Raw genomic sequence first — 21740 nt, forward strand, 5'->3', positions numbered from 1 at the left:
ACACTTTGATGCTGTAACTTCAAAATCCTGTACCTATAAAGATTTTATAACCATTTATGTGTGGATCTTCTTTGAAATATTCTTTCAATGGTTCCTTTGAGCAGAGTCCAGGCCCAGCTTTCACACTTTGTTCTTTCACTTATGTTATTATAGGGATCAAGACGAAAAAGTATTCTAATTATTGCAAAAAGGAAGAAGTCCCTTCAGAAACGATTACCTTCATCTTTGTCTTTTAGTATAAATAAAACCTTCCATTAACTTTTTTATTCAACTGCATTATATTTTGCATAAAGAACTGGCAGTCTTCAAACACAGAAGAAAATTTTTTCTCACATTTCAAAAAGGTTTATAGAGCACAAGCTAGCTAGCTTTTAGTTCACTGAATAATAAAGCAATATTATTTACTTATCTGTATAGTTCAATGAGAAATCTGAAAATTATCTAGTTCCTATAAATAGTAAATATCTCAAGGTGACCTTTCTGACTTGAGCAATATGGCCTGGCTATAGTTTTAACCAGTACCTGACATGTGTCAAGATTTCAGTTCATTTTGTGACACATGGATTACAGTCCTGATGTTTAATGCCCAAACCAACCAAAACTGAAACTTAACCTGTGATGCAAGTAACTACAGTCAGCACCCTTTAAGACAATGACCCTTAATTTGCTATCAACTTTCTCCTTTCGGGTAGCCAAAAGCTAAAACTGAGCTGGCAGAGACTTTTCAGTAAAACAAAGTCCTATATTCCTCAAACTGATGTACATGTTAATTCAAGAAAGCCTGGGTTTAGAAAGCATCTATCAGGTAGGGCCAGGGGAAGGACATTCAGAAGTCTGTATGCTGAATTTTGAATCCTAGAGTGTGATTTATGATCTTGATAGAGTGTTGTTCAAGCTGGAAGGATAGAAGGAGAAAGGCGTTAACCATGGCAGGAACAGGGTCGTCTACTGCATCCATTTCCTTAAAAGGTATTCACTCATCCTTTCCCAAGCTTAATGAAACCAGAAACTCCACAGATACCACTTACTCCTTAAAATGTTTATGAGAAAGTCATTTTTTCAAGTGGTCGCTGAATTTTAACAACCTACTGCCCAGCGGTGGACGTGTGGAAGGGTGGAAGTGGCACCAGAGTGAAGGAGAAAACAGACATCTTCCCTATTGACCTCAATAAATTTTACTATTTCCATACTTTACTATTTTCATGGGTTTTCCCTAAGTTCTCTATGGGAGTGAAGGATACATTGACAGAAACTCCCTAAGTGAGTCAGGAAGCAGATTCAGGAACCTTTAATAATAATGAGTCTCCCTCCCCCCATACAAGCTCATCAGAAATCCCCAGGAGCCACGAGCATTTAGTGGGTGAACAGACACAGGTGGGTGAGGAGGCAGCGGGGACGGGACCGGCTGCTGCCTGAGGTACATGGTAAAGTCAGTAAAGTGAAAAGAACCATGGAAGAGCCTCCATGCCTCCTCTTTTGTTTCAGTAGAATATAGACACTCTGACTTAGTCTAAGGCCAGACAGCGGTCACTGACCCTTCCTCTTCACTCATTGTTCTACTAACTAGGGTTTACATCAGAGCCCACCCACTTGTTTCTTGGTCCTGCAAACAGACAGGGAGACAGACGCGGTCAGACCTCCCCCAGGGTACCTGCAGAAGGATCTTGTTCCCGTCGTGGTCCTCTGTCTGCCAGCGCCCCTCACTGATGGGGCTGCAGGGGTTGGGCAGGAGCGGCACTAGCTCACCGACGTCCTTGACTCGGAACTCCAGCACCGAGGAGTCAGTGGGGACCGGGTTCTGGTCGCACGGCAGTCTTTTCAGGGAGAACTGGATGTCCACATCCAGGTTGGAGAAAATGGGGAAGATGCAGAAGTCCGTTTTCCTCTGGCTGGGGCTCCGCCTGAGGATGAGCTCGTAGAACTTGAGGATGTCGGCGTAGTTATCGTGGCGGCAGTAGATGGTGAAGCGCACGATTTCCCTGCCGTAGTGCACGGGCCGGATGGCCCATAGCGGCGTCCCAGGGGCCAGCGTGAAGAAGTCCTGGCTGCAAGGCAGGTAGGGCAGGAACCTGCTGGGCACGCGCTCTGTGTGGTGGTGGCGCCAGGGTGGCCGCTGCAGCGTGCGGTGCAGCTGCAGGATCTGCTCCTCGCCATACTCCTCCTGCAGGAAGAGGACCACCGCCAGGGCCGGCTGCGCCACCTTTGGGGGCTTTCTGCGCCGCCGGGAAGCCCTCCTTTCAGAGACCAGGAACAGGTGGAGGTCTGGGTGGATCCAAGCCAAGACTTTGTCGATGGCCTCCTGCAGCGGCTGGGATTCCCCCGGGTCTGCGATTATGTGGATGCTGACCAGGAAAGGGTCCTGCGCCTCCTCCAAGGAAAGCTCACCTGGGAGCATAAAAACAAAAAAGTCCCCATTCAGGTGACCTGTGATGACATGCAAAGCCTTGGCAGGAAGACAAACTAAATTCTAATTGGATTGCCTCCCTGACCCCAACCAAGTTCATGTGCAAAACCTATTGTTCCAGTGCTGTAGCAGCCAAAAACTAAGGAACTGTCGCTAAGAGTGTTTCCCAGCCTGGCAGTGTTAGGAAAATTCTGGTTCTGTGCTTCATCACGTTGAGTATACTTTCTATTAGGGAGCAGAAAGTCAAGTCTCCATTGATCTGGAAGGGATAACAGGCCCATTAGGTAAGATGCTATAGCATTAAGTGTACACTATTTAGTATTTCCTGAAGTAACTGCAGTGCCTTACTCAGAAAATGTTCCCTATACCATTGTACTCTTCTGGTTTGCTTATTTCATTGTTTTTTTTTTTTTTTTTTTTTTTTTTTTTTTTTTTTTTTTTGGTTCATTCATTTAACAAACTTTTACGGAATCTTTTCTTCATGACCTAAGCTAGGTGCTATGCTAGGCACTTAATCTAATTGACAGATCAAGTGCTGGCTGTTGAGACATCCTGCCAACGGCGGCCTGATGGTGGGTGGCCTAATCAAGGTCATCTTGCTGCTGGAATACAGGGAAGAATAATTGGAACAAGAATGGTATTCCTGCTGTTGGAGCTCACTGGGGCTATGGTTAGGGGTGGGGGATGCAGGGTGGGACCATTACTACCTGCGTAATGCTATCTTTTAGGACTCTGTTCAGGCCATGTCCACTCAGAAGCCCAGACATCCTAGATGGGTCAGTTACCCTGTATCCTCTGGCAGAACATCTGGAAGCATCAAGTTCCAAGTGTGAAGTTGACTGTTTAACTTGGCAACACTTTCCCGTGGAGTGAACAGTTTGCTGGCCACACTGACATACTTATAATTCAGAAATATTCAACATATTGTATCAGATAACTTGATAAAAGGCTTGCTCTTTTAAAAGATGGCTCTATTTGCCATCTATATTTAAGCTTTATGACTCATCCAAGGGCAATCAAGACATTTGTAGGTCTATTGTGACTTGGGGGCCTGGAGTCATCTAGAATCCGACCTATTTTCACACACGAGCCTCATAATATCTACTAGGGTGTTAGGCATAGGGCAACCATGCAGTCAGTCGTGTTTGAGAAGTGCGATGTGCTTTCAGGAACCATAATCTTGAGTCAGTTCACAGGATGAAAGGTGATTTTTTGTTGTTGTTTTGTAGGTAAACCAGACATTTCAAGTGGACTTATGGGCACATTCCATACTATGCAACTGTGATAATATGGTTTTAATTTTGTTGGATCAAGACCTATCTGAATTTTCATCCCAACTCCAACTTTTAGATATCTCACTTGGGAATAGTTAATTTAATTTGTTGTTGCCTTTTTCCTCATTTATTCATTCATTCACACATTCCTTGAACAAGCCATATGTACTAGGCATTGGGGAGATAAGAAAGCTGGTACGGTTGACTACTACAGGAGTCTGTTTACATAGACCCTGGTGAACAGCGCACCCTGAGACTTGTGCACTGCACAGCCACAGGCGGTAGCCCTCTGAAGAACCATAAGCCACAAATGAGAACCATAAGCCACCTCAAGATTTAGTTGGGAAACACAGACATAAAAAATTAAAATTCAACCTGATATGCGCCTATAGGAAATACAATAGACTATCTTAGGGAAGGGTTGGATTCTAAAGTTACCATAAAATAAAAAGTACCTATAGACAATATTATCACTGAAAGTCTCTTGAATTTCTAATACTGTAGGGAAGGCACTGACTTACAAGAAGACAACACAGTCAGATAGATGTCCCTTTGATTGAACACCCAGTGAAACAACAGTCTTGCTTCATGGCTGTTAAAAAAGAATAGTCTTGTATTATTAAACACTATTCCTTCCTTCCCGCACCCCCCTGCCGCCAGGTTGTGCTTTTCACTCTATAAGAGGATCCTGAGAGCTTGAGGGGCTTCTGGAACCAAAGGATGACTAAGGCAGCAGCCACGTTAAATCTCAGTGCTCCATGATCACAGAGTAGAATGGTGAGTGGAATTATTTAAAGTCTGCCCATCCTTCCCCCAACCCCGACCCCACTTTGGCTGAGAACATATTCGCTAATTTGAATGAGTTAAATATGAGCATGATACAATTCCCATTTACTACCACATGACAAAGGAAGGAGCTTTTTCTCCAGAGGGTTTCTGAGGAGGCTTTCTGGAGGAGGTACCACGTGAATGGGTCTTGAAGGTAAACAACATATCGCTTATAATAACCACCATGTGGGGGAGATGACAGTGGGAAGAGGGAAGACTGTTTACAAAGGCTCAGAACTGTGCAAAAAACAAGCACATTTGGAAGGGGGTGGTGAGTAATTCTGAAACATCACAACAGATACAGCAGGAAAAAATGTATTGGAACCAAGCTGTACAGGACTTTAGCTCAATTTGGTAGTGATAAGGGACAATGGAAATCTTTAACAAAGGGATGTTAGAATCAAGTCAGGGGAAGGTTAACCGAGGGCAAAGTAATAAGTTAGAAGATGAGCGAAGAGTCTAGATAAGAGATGACAAGTCAAAGCAGGAGATGGCATTATTGGCCCTAGTTCTTTATCCTCCCTTGGCTCCTTGCTCTCTGCCATATGACTTGGTTGCTCCCACTAAGTGGGTGAAGTGTGTTTGCCCACTCTGACTTTGGGTTAGACCATACACCTAGCTAGGCCAATAGAAAGAGACAAGGGTGACATGTATGTCAACCTGCCTTGTGCTTCTGACATTTCCATGAGAAGAACATGCTCAGGTTAGCTTACTGTTGCCGGAAAGGAGGAGGAGAAATACATGGAGCAGAGCCACCCTAGGCAAGCCCGCCTACATCAGTCAACCTCGGACCCCCAATGGCACCTGGTACGAGTCATCCAGTTGGTTTGGTCTAGATCAGCTGACCCAAGACACATGGAAAACAATAAATGACTTTTTTGTAAGCCACTATTTGGGGGTGGTTGTTATAGAGCAATATTATAGATTCAGGCAGAGTCAATGGGCATATGGAAAAGCCATGGATTAAGATGCTATTTAGGGGTACATGTGACAAGCCTTGGAAGCCACAGGCCTGGTGGGGAGCAGGAAAAGCAGGAGAGGAGTGCACCTTGCTGTTTCCAGCTTGAGCACTGGTCTGATGTTGATGCTTAACAGAGCCAGGAAATAGAGGGAGAAGGGTAGGTTTGTGGGGAAAGGTAAGAAGTTCCATTTTGGCCGTGTTGGCTTGAGATGCCCAAATGACTTCCAGGATAGATGTCCTGCTGGCATTGGACCTATGTGTTGCTGAGGTGATGGGCTAAATTTAAGGATGGGCCAGTTACCTTTAGACCGTATTTTTGCTTTTTATGCAGTTATCTCATTACTGCGTGGCAGCAATTATGGGGAAATTCATCACGATGGCTTAAAAAGCAATCTGAATTCATGGATTATTCTGGTCCTTTTCTTTGCTTGCTCTTTTGGCACGCCTGGCTACTTTCTGTTTCATTGAACATTAGCACCATTATCAAAAGTGCAATAGAAACAAAAGTAGTGAAAATACGAAATTTTCTGCCAGTCGGTAACTCTAGTAAAGGTAGGAGAAGATACCACAATCACCTAAAATGCATATTTCACTTTTCCCTGGTGATTTGATCTCCTGACAGCAGAGACATGTGACTTTACTAAAATATTAATGAATGCCCAATATAAAAGGAAGGGGGCAGACAGGCTTTGAAACAATTTAAGGATAAAATTTACTTGAGAAAATTACAGATGATTTCTGTGAGGAGAAAAAAGGACACCTGTTGCATAAGAGTGTTTGTGAAAAGAAGTTGCTGGAGCAGCCAGGCAGCCCTGCTGTGATTCTGCGCCACACTCAGGGTGTGCATATGGCCGTGAACCTGGGGTGACACTATTAGCTAACACTCGTATGACATTCACTGTTGGTGGGCTGGCACTTTCCTGGTGTTCTACATCTATGAACCCATTTAATCCTCACAACAACCCTGAAGGAGAGTGCTAATATTATTTCCATTTTAGAGAGCAGGCGATTGAGACACAAAGGTGAAGTCACCCGCCCATGTCACCCAGTATTTGACGGTGTGCACGGTCACATCACAGCTCTGAAGAAAGGTTTGCTTATGCTCTCTTCTGTATTTGTTTCACAACAGAATGAGCAGTGGCTGTGACTCTCCAGCCATCCCTGGCCACAATGCTACTACTTTACCTCTCTCTACTACTCTCCTGCCTCCTTTTGCCAAGCTGGTTTCTCAGCCGATAGTTTCCTGTCTTGGACACCCATTTACAGCTTTTTCTTCTGGCCCTGGGTTTCTGAGGACAAATAACCCCTAAACCACCTCCCCAATGGCACATATCCAGGCCTTTACATCTGAGCACTGCCGCAGAGAGCAACTGAAACAGGCCCGCACTGCAGGTGGGTGCAATAGTGAAAGGAAAGCAGAGGAGTGACACAGCGCAAGTCTGCAGATGCGTGAGCAGCCTGGGTGTGAGGAAACCTGGGGTAAGGTAGCTTCTGCGTCTCCAGACGGAGTTGTCAGGGTGCTCAGCATTGGGCCACCTCTATCAGCCTCACAAAGGTTTCCCAGAGAGCAGTTACAAAGGCCACTCTGAGCCTGCATGGATGAGTGAATATTCACAGCTTTGCCAAAGGGCAAGATGCCCAGTAGGAGCAGGGGGGTGGGGCTGAAAGGCACCAGCTTGCCTGGGCAGCTCTGAGTACAGACAATTGACCGACTCCAGAGCTCTCTCCCTTTGCACTGTAAGAACCAGGGACAGGTCAGTGGCTAAAGTCCTGCCCCCAGAAGAGAAAGGAGAATGAGTGGCAGGATTAGTATGCACCAGCCATCGCCAGCATGTGCCCACTGCGCATAAGCCTAACATAAACAGGCTCAAAGAGCCACAGAATACAGCCCCTACCTGTCATGGGGGGCTAGGGTTGCACATGCCCCAAGGAAAAACTGTGTCTGTGGAGCTAGACAGGAAACCAAGTATTTGAGGGGTAGGAGAGAAAATGTGAATAATTAATTGTCATGAAAAGCCTCCCCGGAGAAGCAAAGACGCCACAACTATGGGATATGCTCTGCCTTTATCATATCTATTACATGTCTTCTCAAAGGCCCTCAGAGAGCACCTGTTCATCCAGGGCAAAGCACAGCCCCCAAATGGACTGGGTGACGGACACCCTTCCCTGTAAGGCTGGTTAGTGGAAGGGAGCTACCCACACAATAGTAACAAAGTTTCCAAATTAGTTTGTGCTTCCCAAGAGGACAAGGAAGAGTTTTTCCCATGTGATTATTTACTATTAGATTTCCCTTCCATAATGTAAAACAAAAAACAGCCTTGGGTAAAGCACACACAAGTTCAGGCCTTCTATGAGGCAGAAAGTGTACTGTCGACCTGAGTAGTTTTTACATTTTTCCCCAATATTTCATCTCCCATATACATCTCCCCCACTTATTTTTGGTCTCTTAACAGGAAATAATTTGGACAATAACCACCATGTATTAAGCTCTTTATATTTGCCAGACACTGTCTTAAAAGCTTTACATGTAGAGGTATTCTCCCCATTTTGCAGGTGAAATGTCATCTGCCTTGCTAAAGTTCATTCAGGGTCTCTGTGCTCCTTGCCATGTGCCTTTTTGTCTCTCAGGTCAGTACTCCTTAGAATCATCTTGTGGGTTTCTTGACTGGAACCTCAGCCTCCTTGCTTGGACTCTGAAACTGTGGCTTAGCTCCTGCATGCAATGTAGACGGGAGATTCTGCTGTGAATGGACTGATCATTATTCCTGGGCAGTTCCTGGCCATCCCTGACCTGCACAGACATCCTAAGTTTGAGTCTGGTGAGGGAGAGGAAGGAGACTGAGGGTCCTTCTGCCTGGTGTCGTGCTGATGTGGAAGCCCCTAACCTATTTCCATGCTGCTGGCACCGGGGCCTCTTGCTGCCATTCTCTGCATCCCAGGGCTTCACACTAGCCTTGCCTGCACTGTCTCCAGCTGTCCAGTGCCTGCCAGACTGGCCTGCCTCCAAGAACTGGCACACTGGTATGTCCCCAAAGCACTTCCTTTCCAGTAGTAGGGAAATATAATTGAAGGTCCAGATCTCTCATTCCAAAGTGAATAGCTTGCCAAGTCTCAGAGTAGGACAAGCAAAAATACCTCTTTCTAGAATTTTTGGGCAATGATTGATGTCACTGTCATTTTATCCACAATTTATCACAGACAATTTGCAACCATTTATTTAATTGAGGGATGTTTATTGAGAACCTATTATGTACTGGCCACTGTAAGATACAGTGGAGAATAAAAGAATTTCTGCCTTCCTAAAACATATAATCTAATGGGGAAGCTAGACAATAAAATAACAAATATATAAGATGGAGTCAAGTAGCTAAATGTAAAAGACACTTCACTGAACAAACCCATGTTCAATGAAGGTATAATAAGAGGCATTCACGGCAGCAGCCATAACCATTTACCATCAACCAAATAAATCACCAAGCAGCATTCCAGTGCTGTAAGTACTGCTAGCACCTCAGTGCTCCTAGGTCCCCAGGAGGCTAACAGTTTGAATAAAGTCACCTCTATCTCCTACAGCCTGCTTGGCTTAGAGAATTTGGCTTGAGATTCTCCAATCTCATATATATGACTCTAAGAAACTCCTTAGAGGTTAAATAAATTCCTCATTTGCATTTCTAAAGCCCCACTCTGTGGCAATGAACAGTTCAGGAGGCTTAGTTAGCCAGACCCACCTGATCCAGTAGCAGTAAACCCACATGAGATGGTGGGTCAGGTATGCAACAAAGACACATGCAGGGCACAGGCTGATGCAGTGAAGAATGATTAGGTCAGAAAACAAGAGGGAAAGATGCCTCAGAATGACAATGAAATCAAAACCCATTGCATCCACAAAGTGCCCTGAGAGAGCCAGCTGCCCCATGAAACTGCCTGGTCTTCCCAGAATGCTTGAAATAAATGCTCTCTGAAAGAGCTCCCGAATTCCTTCCCCTGAGAGTCTATTCATCTGGAATGTAATGAATAATCTGCTTTCCTCTCTTTTGGTGCAGTTTTTTAAAGCCAGTTCCTTGAACCTTTGAACTAATGAAAAAATTGAAGGAATCCCCTTTGCCCCTGCCAACATTTAGGATAAAATCTCAGACTTTCTCAATTTTTAGTAATTTTATAATTTCGACAAGGCCTTTGGTCGGCCTACAACTTTGGGCTGTGAAAGTAGCGAGGTTGGTCCCAGTGCCAGCCCCAAACTGAAGTCGAAATTAGATGCAGAGTTGGGAATAGTGGGAATCTAGTGTTGGCAATGAGGTGATATGCAGAGTTCTTAACATAAGGAAGCGTAACTGTGTTCATCATATAGATCATAAGGTTCTCCTCTCTCAGCCCAAATTCACAGAATTTTCTTGTAATTAAGGAATGGAATATAGGCTGAAATAGTTAGGCCTGAACCTATATATTCATTTGACAACGGAGAAGAATGCAGAATCTTTCTGATCCTTTGGCCCCTCTCTCAAGCTTTTGTCAGAAGTGCTGCTTTTCTATAACTGTGTTACCGGATGGCTCTCTCAATTTTCATCACTTATGGAAACAATGTCAGGAATCTGGATGTTCTTGAGCTCATTCTGAAACCAGGACATTATTAAGAAAGAAATAATATAGATAGTAAGTGGACGCTTCGGATCCGCTGCATTTTTTTTTTCCATATGGAAATAAGACATCCATTTTACTTAAAATGTGTTTCTGATCTTCATTCTAAAACACACTTCTGGGTGGGAAGAGGAGGGGTGTGGAAGCAAAGGCCAGACACTAACCAGAGAGTAGTGACAAAGACACTGTACATTCCAACACAGCTTGGCCTGAATTCTGGAAGAGCACTAGAAGGTTGATACATAATTAGTCTGAGAAGGTATAAATGCAGGGAGAAATACTTAAACATAGCTAGTGTAGTTATTTGAGTGCTTTGAAAATTTATGAGACGGTAACAGGTCTGACACACACTGATGTGCAATGCTTAATAATATACTAAGACCTTTTGTGTATCAAAGCTAAAGGATTCAAAATGAAGTACCCAGTATTTTACACAGTATCCTTTCTTCTACTCAGTAATTTCCATTCTTTCTAAACTACATTGTCTTGTCATTTTTATCAGTAGCAAAGCATCCTAAGACAGCCAGGACTTCAATAAAATTCTGTAGATTTGGAAACGAGGCAGCAGGGCTTGCCAAAGACAGGATTAGAATATACATTTTTGTTTTTAAGAAGTAAAGTACATTTATCAAAACAAAACAGACAAAAGAGGAGAATATTAACCGAAACCTATCCTAAGGACTTATTCATCAAGGAGCTCTATATAGACTTTTCAGTATTATACTAGAGCTAGCTGGAGAAATCCTCACAATTATAGTAATTAAGATTTATTTTACAAAGAGATTTATTCTGGCAAGATGTTGAGAAATCACATGAACAATGATTAGCTATTACAACTGTTCTAGGAGAAAGCACTACATGCATACTTATAAAACATATCCTGAATATGAAATAGAAAAATCAGTGATGAAATCTGGCACTGGCTTTGTTCACTATCAAACTAGCAATGAAGCCTGTGGACTCATTTTTTTTTGGGGGGGGGGGGATGGGAGGTGATGGGGGAGGGCTAAAATTCAATGAAATATTCAAATGCTTTGCAGATTTGATTATGACACTGACAAGTTGCTGGTCTTGTTTCCACATTTCCTTAGAATATATGTATCTTGAAGCCTATGTGAAGAACAAGTTTACTGAACATGACGAGAAAATTGAAAGCAGGTAAGGCATATAGGTCAGCCCCCTCATTTTACAGGTGAGGTCAGGTGACTTGCTCATGTTGAGCACTTAGTCAGTAGCAGGTCTAGAAAGAGAATGAGCATCTCCCAACTCCCAATTTGGGGCTCTCCCCTTTGTACATCAGCTGCTCCTGGCTCTAAAGTACCCACTCCTGCTAACAGCCACAAGGGCTGCAAAGCAGCAAACATGGTCCCTTCTGGAACTCACAACCTAGCTGAAGAAGCACTCGTGAATAATATGAGAAAAACATAAATGGGAGATGGTAAGTTCTAAATGATGCATTGGATGAATTTCAGAGATAATAACCAAAGTTTACCTTTCCCGCAATTTCCTTATTGCCTATGGCCCTCCATGTAGAGTCTGCATTGTTTGTTGCTTCAGGGAGGGTGAAGACAGATAGACCCTTTTGTCAAGTTACTAAATTTATATATATATTTTCAAATCATAGTGGAGGAAACAGTCTTGAAGGGCAAAGCTCTCTAATGGAAGGCCTGGATTTTGAAAACAGAAAAGGATTTCTGAGCCGAGAAAGGCCAAAAACCTAGAGCAGAGGGCTCACCCCACAAATTGGGATGCAGGAGAAAGCGTGATGGTGCGAAGTGGCTCTTCCAGCTCAGGAGATGTTGAGTTTGGGCTCCTGGTGAAAGGAAGACTGGAAGGGCCCTGACCAAAGTCTGGACACCAGGAGATTTCTGAGAAAGGATCACGTACCGAACTTCCCACGAGCTGAGCCCTGCAGTGGGGAATGCCCCAGCAGAGCAGACCTGTGCCTTCACTTGCCGGGGAGTGAGGGTGGCAGCTCAAGAATCAAGTTCAGCTCAATTATTGAGAAATACATCCGTCAATTTTTATTCCTGAGCATGTGACTGAAAATTCATAGGAGGTTCTTGGAGAGTTTTCAGCCGAGCGTAGAAAGTGTTATAATCTAATTGATGGTGATCCTTTGAGCATGTCATCTCATAGAAAGACCTCCAACTCTGAGTCTAGGCAAACAATGCTCAAGCCTGAGGCAATGGAATGTTAAATATAGAAGGAAAGAGGAAATATTTCTCACAGCTGTTCTTAGTACAAATAAGGATAAAACCTATAAAGGCAGATACCAAATTGTGACTACTGTTTTATTTTCTGGATAGTAGGATTCTGAGTTTTATTCTCCTTGCTAATTTGTATTTTCTTATTTTTCTATAATGGCTATGTATTATTTGGATAATAATAATTATTTAAAATTAATAAAAGCACCAGGCATATCGGAGGGATGTACAGTGGTAACCATGCACTTCTGTTCACTCCCTTGGGCAGGGGTGGGGCGTCCTGATAACCCTGGTAGACCAGATGTCCCCAAAGTGTCATTTCAGCTCCTCAGGGGAAATATCACATGAGAAATCTGCCTTCATTTTTTTTCATATCCTGGACAGAAATTGACATTCTCTACATAGTTGAAACCTCACAATTAAAACTTATTCTGAAGCCAGAAGGACTACACCATGTTTTATTTAGAAGCGGATGTCACTATAACAAAGCATCAGATCAGAGGAGCTGTCTGTGTGGTATAGCGTCCTCAGCCTTTGATTTCCTGATGTGTATCTTTGGTTATTGCTTTTTGCTTATCGACTGTCAAATAGTAATATTGTCCAGTTTTTCAGGTTCCAATGTGGAGGATTCTGAACACACAGACCCCATACTATCCATTAACAGTCTCAGTGCAGCCATGCTTCCAGCCTCAGTAGTGTCATTTACCTCAGAGGCTTCATTTGCACAGATAAGGCTGCCACGTGCTTCTTAAAAAAGCTCCAGAAACCTATGTTTAGCTTGCCTGATAAATGACAAATCCCATTTTTAAAATAAACCATTCTTAGAGGATGAACACATTTTTCTTCTTTTAATTTATCAATAAAATAATTTAAATATTTATCAAATGAAACATTTTCTTCTCTAGACATTATGCAAATCTAATGGTAAATTTCATTATGCCATTAGAAGTTAGACTCTCGGAGTAGGGAATCTGGATACACCACATTTACCAGGGATGATTTAAGAGCAATCTTGCTTACTGGGGAGGGGGGCTCGATCGGCACTCCTCCAACCCGCAGCACAAGCAGCTCGCCTGACTGACCTGGGAGGTCTCGGCCAGGCCAGGACACGGCATTTCGAACAGGCGCCAGGGCGATGCTGATGCAGTGCTTCCTATACCACTCCGAGCAGCAAGTTTTCCAGTTTGGTGATTTTTATGTGCTCTGCCGAGCCAAAAATGTCTTCTCCAGGTAACTGACAAAACATGAAGGGAGCAGATAACTCTGACTTGAGCCAGCTGGCATTCTGTGGTTCTCAGGCTGTGACTAACCCCTTACCTGAGTGGCTGCAAGACCCAGGCCTGCCACAAAGGTCACTCCCAGGAATGTAGTGTTTTTATTAGTGTCCGTACAAGCTATACGCTAAGTGGCTCCAGCACATAGAAGAAGGCGCAGAAACATAAGTCTCAGACCTGAAGCCATACCTGCTCCAGAAAGCATCCATGCTTAGGGGTATGGGAAGAGCCACTGGCAGCAGGGCCCTCTCTCCATAGTTAGGACGAGCTGGAGTGAGGCCAGCGCATTCCAAGGAGCAGACCAGCAGCTTTAAGGGTTCTTTCCCACACAGCTAAGGAGCAGCAGCTAGAAGTGTACCAGATGCCCCATGCCAGGGAACACGAAAGGTACTGGTAAGTAAAAGCTTTAATCCTATAGTCATGTTGGAAGGCAGAGCCACAGAGGAAGACAAACCAGACAAGGAAATCAGACTGATCCATCCACTTGCTCAACATCTTGGCAGTCTATGATTGGTCTCTGTAGCTATGGCCACACATCAAGAAGAGCCACATTACTAGTGACACCAGCGTCCAACACAAGGCCACTCATGGAGAGTGATTCCAGCTGCGCAGTCGCTCACCATGAACCTCCTCTGGGAACAGCTCTGCATGTGAACGTGACTGTTGTGCCAGAACATGGTCTCCAACATGACAATGGAAGTAGTTCTTGTATGAGGTTCATCAGTGAGAAGTTGCACACTCAAGTGCTCTTGGCTCTGTAGCGTGGTAGAGTAGAATTCAAAATCCTGATTTTCCTCCATTTGGAAATAAATATACTATTTCCCCGATGCATTGATTTTACTTTATGTCAACTGTTGGGTTTACAACAGTATATCAAACAACATCATTAGTATTACTAACAAGCCCTTTGGAAACAGGAAGTAGCAAATGACAGTAGTGATGGCCCTGAACTGATATAAGATAGGTTGGTCCTGAAAACTGTATCACCATTCAGAACTAACTTTATCTTAAAGGCTATATTCTAATCTGCAAACTACATGCTAATCACTAAATTAAGTATGTTTGATACCTAAAATTGTTCTTCATAGGACTAATGAATAGATTTGAGATTGCCTAGATCTTATTGAATAAGACTCTGAAAGATTATTTGCTCTGAAAATCATAATGGGGAAAGTATTGTACACAGAAGTAAAAAATGAAAAAAAACTGAAATTTATAAATGGATCAAAGTTAAATTGGTTACTACCACCTCTTCCAAAATTCTAATCTTCCTTTTTGGTAATATGATGAAAAACTGGCTCTAAAATGAACAAAATATGCCAATAAGTTATTATCTCCTCTAATAAAAACAGAAAGAAAATAATATTTCATTATTCTAAGTCTGAATTTAGTACTTGGATATGAAGACACAGATTACATACATTCAAATACTCCCCAAGAGTGATGAGTTCTATAGTATTCAATCATATCTTCTCAATGTGTTGCTTTTAAAGCTCCTTACATTTGTTATTAATTAAATCGCAATGGGCTTATCTTTTCCTCCACGCTGAGGGGAGGCACAGATATGGCCAGAGACAAAATCAAAGCATATTTTCCTTCAGTATCTTGAAACTTCAAGGAAATGATGAAACTACTGAGAAATGAAAGGGAGAAGACAGCATTTATGTAGAAAGATACACCTGTGAAAAAAGGATGCCTCATGAAGCAATAAGACATCCTCCCAGACAGTGAGCAGAACTGACCAGCAACAGTGCCATGCAGTAAACCAAGACACCGACTTTCCTATTTGAAAAACACCTGTGATCGCCCGACCCTTGTTCCTTGAGATCAGAGTGTATCCAGGGGCCTGCAGCACCAGCTGGGCCTAGTTGGGGTTGCTCTTAGGGCAGGTCACAGACCCCAGGAAAACTGACGGGACAGAACTCCAGTGGACCTGTGGACTTCGGAAGCTCAGGGCCAGAAGGAAGCATGAGGGTAGGAAATAGGGAAGCTACCAGAGTTGCTGGAAGGATGGAGCAGGAAGCTAAGAAAAGAACTCTAGGGGATAAAAAAAGGGCAGGAATCTGAAGTCTGGGAGGGATGAAGAAGATTTAGGGGCTCCCAACCGCCCATGATGTGTGCCTTTTGTAGCACAGGTTGGTTCATGCTCCTGGATTCGAATCAGCAGAACACACTGTTCATGGCCATTTCTCCACAATTTCAGACTAGGAGAATTGCCAAGGGCCTCTGTCTCGTCAACTGATCTTTTACCATTTGTGCTTTGAAAAGTATGATGGGGCACAAAACTGCAAGGCATTCCTGATATACCCAGCAGTTCGCAAGGGCCAGGTAGAGTCAATGACTACACCTGATATTTGAGAAAGAATAGTTTTAGGGCACAAATTAAGAGAGTGAATAGAGAACAGTTTCAAATAGAACTAGTTCATTCTTTGGCTACTTCTTACTGGCATTATCCTGGGGCTAGAGATCCTCGAGAAATGTATACAGTTCTAAAAATACAATTTAAAAACTCCCAGCATCTTCTGAGAATAGTTCTCCAAGCATAATTATAATTTTTATTTGAATGGAAAGTCAATCATACATGATGGAAGTTTCATTAGCATTATGCGGCACAGTTGATTTTTCCGTCCTGGCATAATTATTGTTTTTCTTTTACCTTGTTAATAAAATTTCTCCTTTTTATTTAAATCACTTAAGAATGAAAATTGTAGTTAGTGGCTTGATGATCTTCTTATCAGGATTCCATAAAAACAACCTAAAATTCTGAGAGTTTAAATTATTGTCTTCCTTGGGAAGTATTATGACTTATTGAGATCTCCTGAGTGCTAACAGTGTTTGGCTCTGCAGAAAGCATAAAGAAAGCCTGTCTGCCCTGCCAATCTGAAAAGACAAATGGATCAGTCTCAACTAGAAAAAAATCGCCCACACAAAACCAAGCCATCCATTAAAGAAGTCCCCTCAGCCACTCCCCCAAGAGTTGAAAGTGACATTGGACACAGTCAGTGGAGATGCAATTCCATGATCCATAAGGTGGGGGAAAAAACAGGGCCAAGCAACACACATGCCCTCCCCGGCCCCGTACCTTGTCCATTTTTTCAAGGTGAGGGGGATTAAAAAGCATTAGCTGTCCCTCACCACAATGTCTCTGCTGCCACCAACTTACAGGCAGCTCGCAGTACAGAAGCTCAAGTTGATTCTGGAGATGGATGCTACAGGCTACCAGAGAGGATTCTCATCTTCCAAACTCTATTTGGGGACAAAGAAAAAAGGTACAGATTGCTCAATTCTTCACTCCTTCCCTCCTCTCCTCCATTTTTCCTTCCTCCCTTCTCTGTTTAGAGGAATTTCTAGGATATTCATATCTTAGCATCCCAGAACTTCTGGAAAAGTCCTTAGAGGCCATCCAGCTCAACTACCTCCTTCACAGATGAGGAAAGCGATGCCGAGAGAGGGTAATTGACTTGAGGGTATACAGCTCAGTCATGGTGGAACCCAGGACTAGGACCTAGGATAACTAAGTCTTGTACTTTTGCTGATGACCTCTCTTCTTTTCCCATCAGGCACAGACAGCATGAGGAAGCAGCCCCTGCATTCCAAGGGAAAAGATGACTAAACAGTTACTGCTGTTCTTGGGGGAAGCTTTCCTGATCATTGTGGTAAGGAGAAAAACCAACTGTGGACAAACAGACTCTAACCCTAGTTTACCCCAAGGAAGCATTTATGTCCTTGTGAATGCAGGAACAAACAGGGAAAGGAGCATCACATAAATGTTGAGTAAGAACCATTCACACACAGGAAAATTCATTTCGTAACAGTGAATAGTTGGAACCAGTGCTCGAATCCCTATCAGGACCTGGGAATCATTCTGAAACAAGCCACTGAGCGGAAAGAGGCTGACAGGGCAACGGAATGACAATGAGATGCAGGAGCTGATCCCAGGATCAACGCGCGGGAAAGACCTGCAACAGTCAGACCTCTGGGCCCTGCTGGTCACTCGTGGGCGCTGGCACCAAGTCAGTTGTAAAGGGAGAGTAACCCCGGAACTGAACCATTCAGAGTAGATAGTAAACACATTACCTTTCACTCTACTCAGTCTTCTGAGTATGATTATATAGTTTGTGGGGAAACATTATTTCTAAAATCTACTTGGAAAATACTTTTTTTAAAAAATTGTAGTGCCGTTGAACTTATGCTTTAAAGCAGTGGTCCCCAACCTTTTTGGCACCAGGGACCAGTGCTCCTATGAGAATCTAATATCTGATGATCTGAGGTGGAGCTGAGGCAGTGATGCTAGTGCTGGGGAGCGGCTGCAAATGCAGATGAACCTTCACTTGCCCACTGCTCACCTACTGCAGTGTGGCCCGGGTCCTAACAGGTCATAGACCAGTATTGGTCCACGGCCAGGAGGTTGTGAACCCCTGTTTTAAAGAACAGATTTAAAACTTTAGACTTAAATTTTCCTTTTCCTTTTCAGAAAGAGTCCACACTGTTACCTTTCACTGACTGCTTACGGGGCCTTTTCCTGAGTATGAGTGTGGCCAGGATTCATGTTTCTGGCTGGGAGGAAAGGCAGGCCAGGAAAAATACCAGGCAAAGACAGCCAGGGGCCTACCAGTATCCACTCACCCCTTCTTCCTGCCCAGAACAAGGATGTGATGGCTATGGTGGAGGCAGCCGTTTTGTGACTCTGAGGCAACCCTGAGGCTGGAAGCCCAAACTGAGGATGGTGCAGCAGAGTGATTGAAGGAGTCTCTATACCGCACCTACACTCTCTCCTCTGGATGTTTCTTTTTTAACATCGAAAGAAAACAGACCTCTACTTGTTCAAGTTATTATTTTTCCTATACTATTTGTAATCAAATACATTTCCTAACTGAAATATGAAATATATATACATACATACATACGCGTCCTCACTTATTAAGCAGCCCCAACACTGAATGGTGAGACAGGAATCACCAAATAGTTAAAGAGAAAATAAAGAGCAGTAAAAGACTATTGATCCCAGTTGCACTAAGAGAAATTCCAATTCAGAGATTGCAATTAAAATAATGGAGAGGAAAACATCCCAAACCAAATTACTGGTTTCTCTGACAAGAGAGGTGCTTTGCTGTGACCCAGAGGGATGATTAGGGAGCAAAGGCTTGGGGCAAGTATTTTATAAAAATAATTCTTTAAAAAATATAGCCTCTAGGCAAAACCAGAATGAAAGTGGTGGCACAGAGGGAGAGTTCAAGAGAGCTTGCTCTGATTTTAGGAATGCAAAAGCTTCAGGGAGTGAATGCAAATCACTGGAGCATTATTCTCATTATTACTAATGGTTCTTAATAACGAAGGGGCAATGCTGAGTCTCCAGTTGGCTGAAATGAGCAGAAGATGCTCCTTGCAGTTATACTAATAACTAAATATAATTTGACACTAAATTACAATTTCAGATTTACAGCTTTCTGCACAGTCTCTTATTGCAAGGGAAAACTAAGCCAGAACATCACTAAACAGAATAATCCAATTAAATGTCTTTCCAACTGGGAACTACTTTGAATTGAGAGTTTAACAGGATAGTGAGATATTAAATACTGAAGTGTTTTGTCCTAACTCAAAACATCAGGAATTTATTATAAGATTTTTTCATTATTTTAAAATGAGTGTTTGAATGGCTTTGGTCATTTATACAGTGATTTTAATCACTGTAAATTGTTCATAGATGTAAGGCCTGTTTCCCATGAATAGATTTACTTGTAATTTAATATTTAATGTAGAGGGACCTTTTTCTATGCTCAGAGTATGTTTATAAACATATTCCCAATCTTTTTTTTTTTTAACTTTGTACAATAATTATCTATGACATCTGCCTGCAGACACGGAAATATGAGGGAGGAAGTTTGCCCAACAGATGAGCTGGGGCCATCCCATAGATCCAAGGAAAATGCTCTGAGCTGTTAGCCTTCGGGCAGCAGGCATTTGATAAATATTTGTTGAATGAATGCGTTACCACATATTCTTCAGAGAAGGATTTTGTGCTAATAAAGCTAGTTCCTCCAGGCTGAGTGTCCCTAAGGAAAAGCCCCATTTCCAGAGGTAGAGGATCCATCTCATATTCTTTGGCAAGTATACCTTCAGTGAGACTTACTATTAAAGCATGGGTCACATAGATGACCTTCTCTACGTGCATAGATGGGACTGACCCCTGGGGGACTGTGAAGACAACGCTGAAGGACTTTTAAACCATACTTACTGCTGGTGGAAGACATGTGGCTGTAGTCAGACCTGAAACACAAAATCTTAGTATTAGTAGGATTAGGCATTATTTTTCTTTATCCAAATAATTTCTTCGCTAGAATTTTAAAGTCAGTGGTGCGTAATATTTAACTAGCAAAGAAATACTACAAATAAAAAAATATATAGTGCTGAATACTGTTTGTGCAAATAAAGTTATATCTGAATTTGAAAGCAAAACTTCAAAGGTACTTTAGAAATCAGGGGTCCTTCGTATGGGTTCTATGACTCTCTCACGTGGGAGACCAGATGGGTACTGAACCATTTAAATTTGCTCGCAAATATTTGAATGGATGCTTATTTTTCTGGGGGAGATGCTCAAAGTTTTCAACAGATTCTCAAAAAGGGGTCACGACTTTCCCCAAAGTTATACTACTGCAAATGAGTACCCTTCAAATGTTATCACCATGGCACAGGCAAACGTCTCTGTGCAGAGGAGTGGTGGACCCTGGGGAGAGAGCTCGGGGACCCTGGCCATGAGGGCTTCCACAGTCAGGGTCTGATCAACTATCAGGAAACACAAAGGCACAATGATGCCTGACTGAGAAATCTTGCTGGACAGTAAAGTAACAGGATGTGGGCTGTGAGCAGGAAAGGGAAAAGGCAGGGTTAGGGCCAGGGTGAAATTAGCCATCAGTTTCTATGCTAAGAAATCAGCTGCTGGCATTTGGTCTCTGTGCGGATGGGCGTCTGGCCAAGGATATGCCTGCTTAATCTCTGCTAAGCTTCTGTCATACTGGTGTGGCTCCTAAGCCTTCCCTCTCTAGCAACGTATTTGTTGTAGAAAATATTAGTCACTCTCCCCCTTACCCCCCCCCCCCCGCCACCCTCCACCCCCTGCCCAAGTGTCCCAAAGTCATTTGCAGTAGGAATTAATCTCTCAGGCATGTAGGCCAAGGTGGTAGTTAGGGGACATAATTATGCAAATTAAGTGGTTAATTATATTTAATTCTGTAGATTCTAACTTCTTTTATTTACTTAGTCTCATAGTGCCTTTCTTGAATCATCCAATTTTTACTCCATCAAGTTTCTCATCACATTAAAAAAGTGTAATATATGCAAAACTTTAAAAAAACATAAAAAGCATGCCTCTTGCTAGTTAAAATAACCTACATCTCTCACACAAAAATATGCACTGATTTATTGTTAGAGAAAGAAAATGGAAGAAAAACAGCATGTGGTCTCTTTTCAAATGAAATATTTCAGCAGTCATAGAATCACTGAATTTTAAAACTGGAAAGAATAACAACTACTAACATTTGCATATCCCTTTATATATTACCAACTGCATCTGCCTAGATCTAATCCAATTTTTTACATTATTTATTAGGAAACTAAAGTGATACTATTTGTAAAGAGACAAGGAGGAGAGTAACGATAAGGGCTTGAACTATGTGTGCGGGGTGGTGGCAAGGAAGAAGTTAAAATGCAGAACGAATTGGCTAGGGCAAGATGACAGGCTAGCTAAGGGAAATGAAAGAGAAAGGACGGTCAAGGATCAGGAACGTTCTGAAACCCAGGATTTGTAACCCCAGTGTTGGTGCACTCCATGTTTTCCGGAATCGGGCAAGACACAAATAAACTTTAGGGCAGTACTTAGAAATGTAACTCTATATAAATGCAATGAATGCGTGCGACAAACATCCACCGTGGTATATGCAACAGCAAAACAATTCCATTACAATATGATCATCTTAAGATGGTCAGACTGAGAGAAACTTTATGACAATTTGAATAAAATGTTCGATAAGAATGTGCAATGGGGCTATTTATCTTATTATTAAAAATTTGTCAGTATTTTCAGCTAGGATTTTCCAAATACTCCTGAGACAGATGGATTTCACATATGCATATATTTTAAAGATCTGCATATAGATGGAA

The 21740-nt window shown here is 42.7% G+C and overlaps 1 protein-coding gene across 3 annotated transcripts in view; it reads right to left on the reverse strand.

Annotated features, from left to right (window-relative positions):
- The window catches only part of FAM124A (family with sequence similarity 124 member A), a 68203-nt gene that overhangs the window by 38334 nt on the left and 8129 nt on the right, over positions 1 to 21740 (reverse strand). For all 3 annotated transcript variants that reach the window (XM_016143078.2, XM_016143079.2, XM_036228529.1), the window contains 2 exons: positions 19819 to 19850; positions 1652 to 2385 (listed from right to left, as the gene is read on the reverse strand). In XM_016143078.2, coding sequence (XP_015998564.2) covers positions 1652 to 2385; positions 19819 to 19850 — 766 coding nt within the window. The remainder of the gene's footprint in view (positions 1 to 1651; positions 2386 to 19818; positions 19851 to 21740) is intronic.

Source organism: Rousettus aegyptiacus, unplaced genomic scaffold (assembly GCF_014176215.1).
Source record: "Rousettus aegyptiacus isolate mRouAeg1 unplaced genomic scaffold, mRouAeg1.p scaffold_m13_p_11, whole genome shotgun sequence".
NCBI classification, from domain to species: Eukaryota; Metazoa; Chordata; class Mammalia; order Chiroptera; family Pteropodidae; genus Rousettus; species Rousettus aegyptiacus.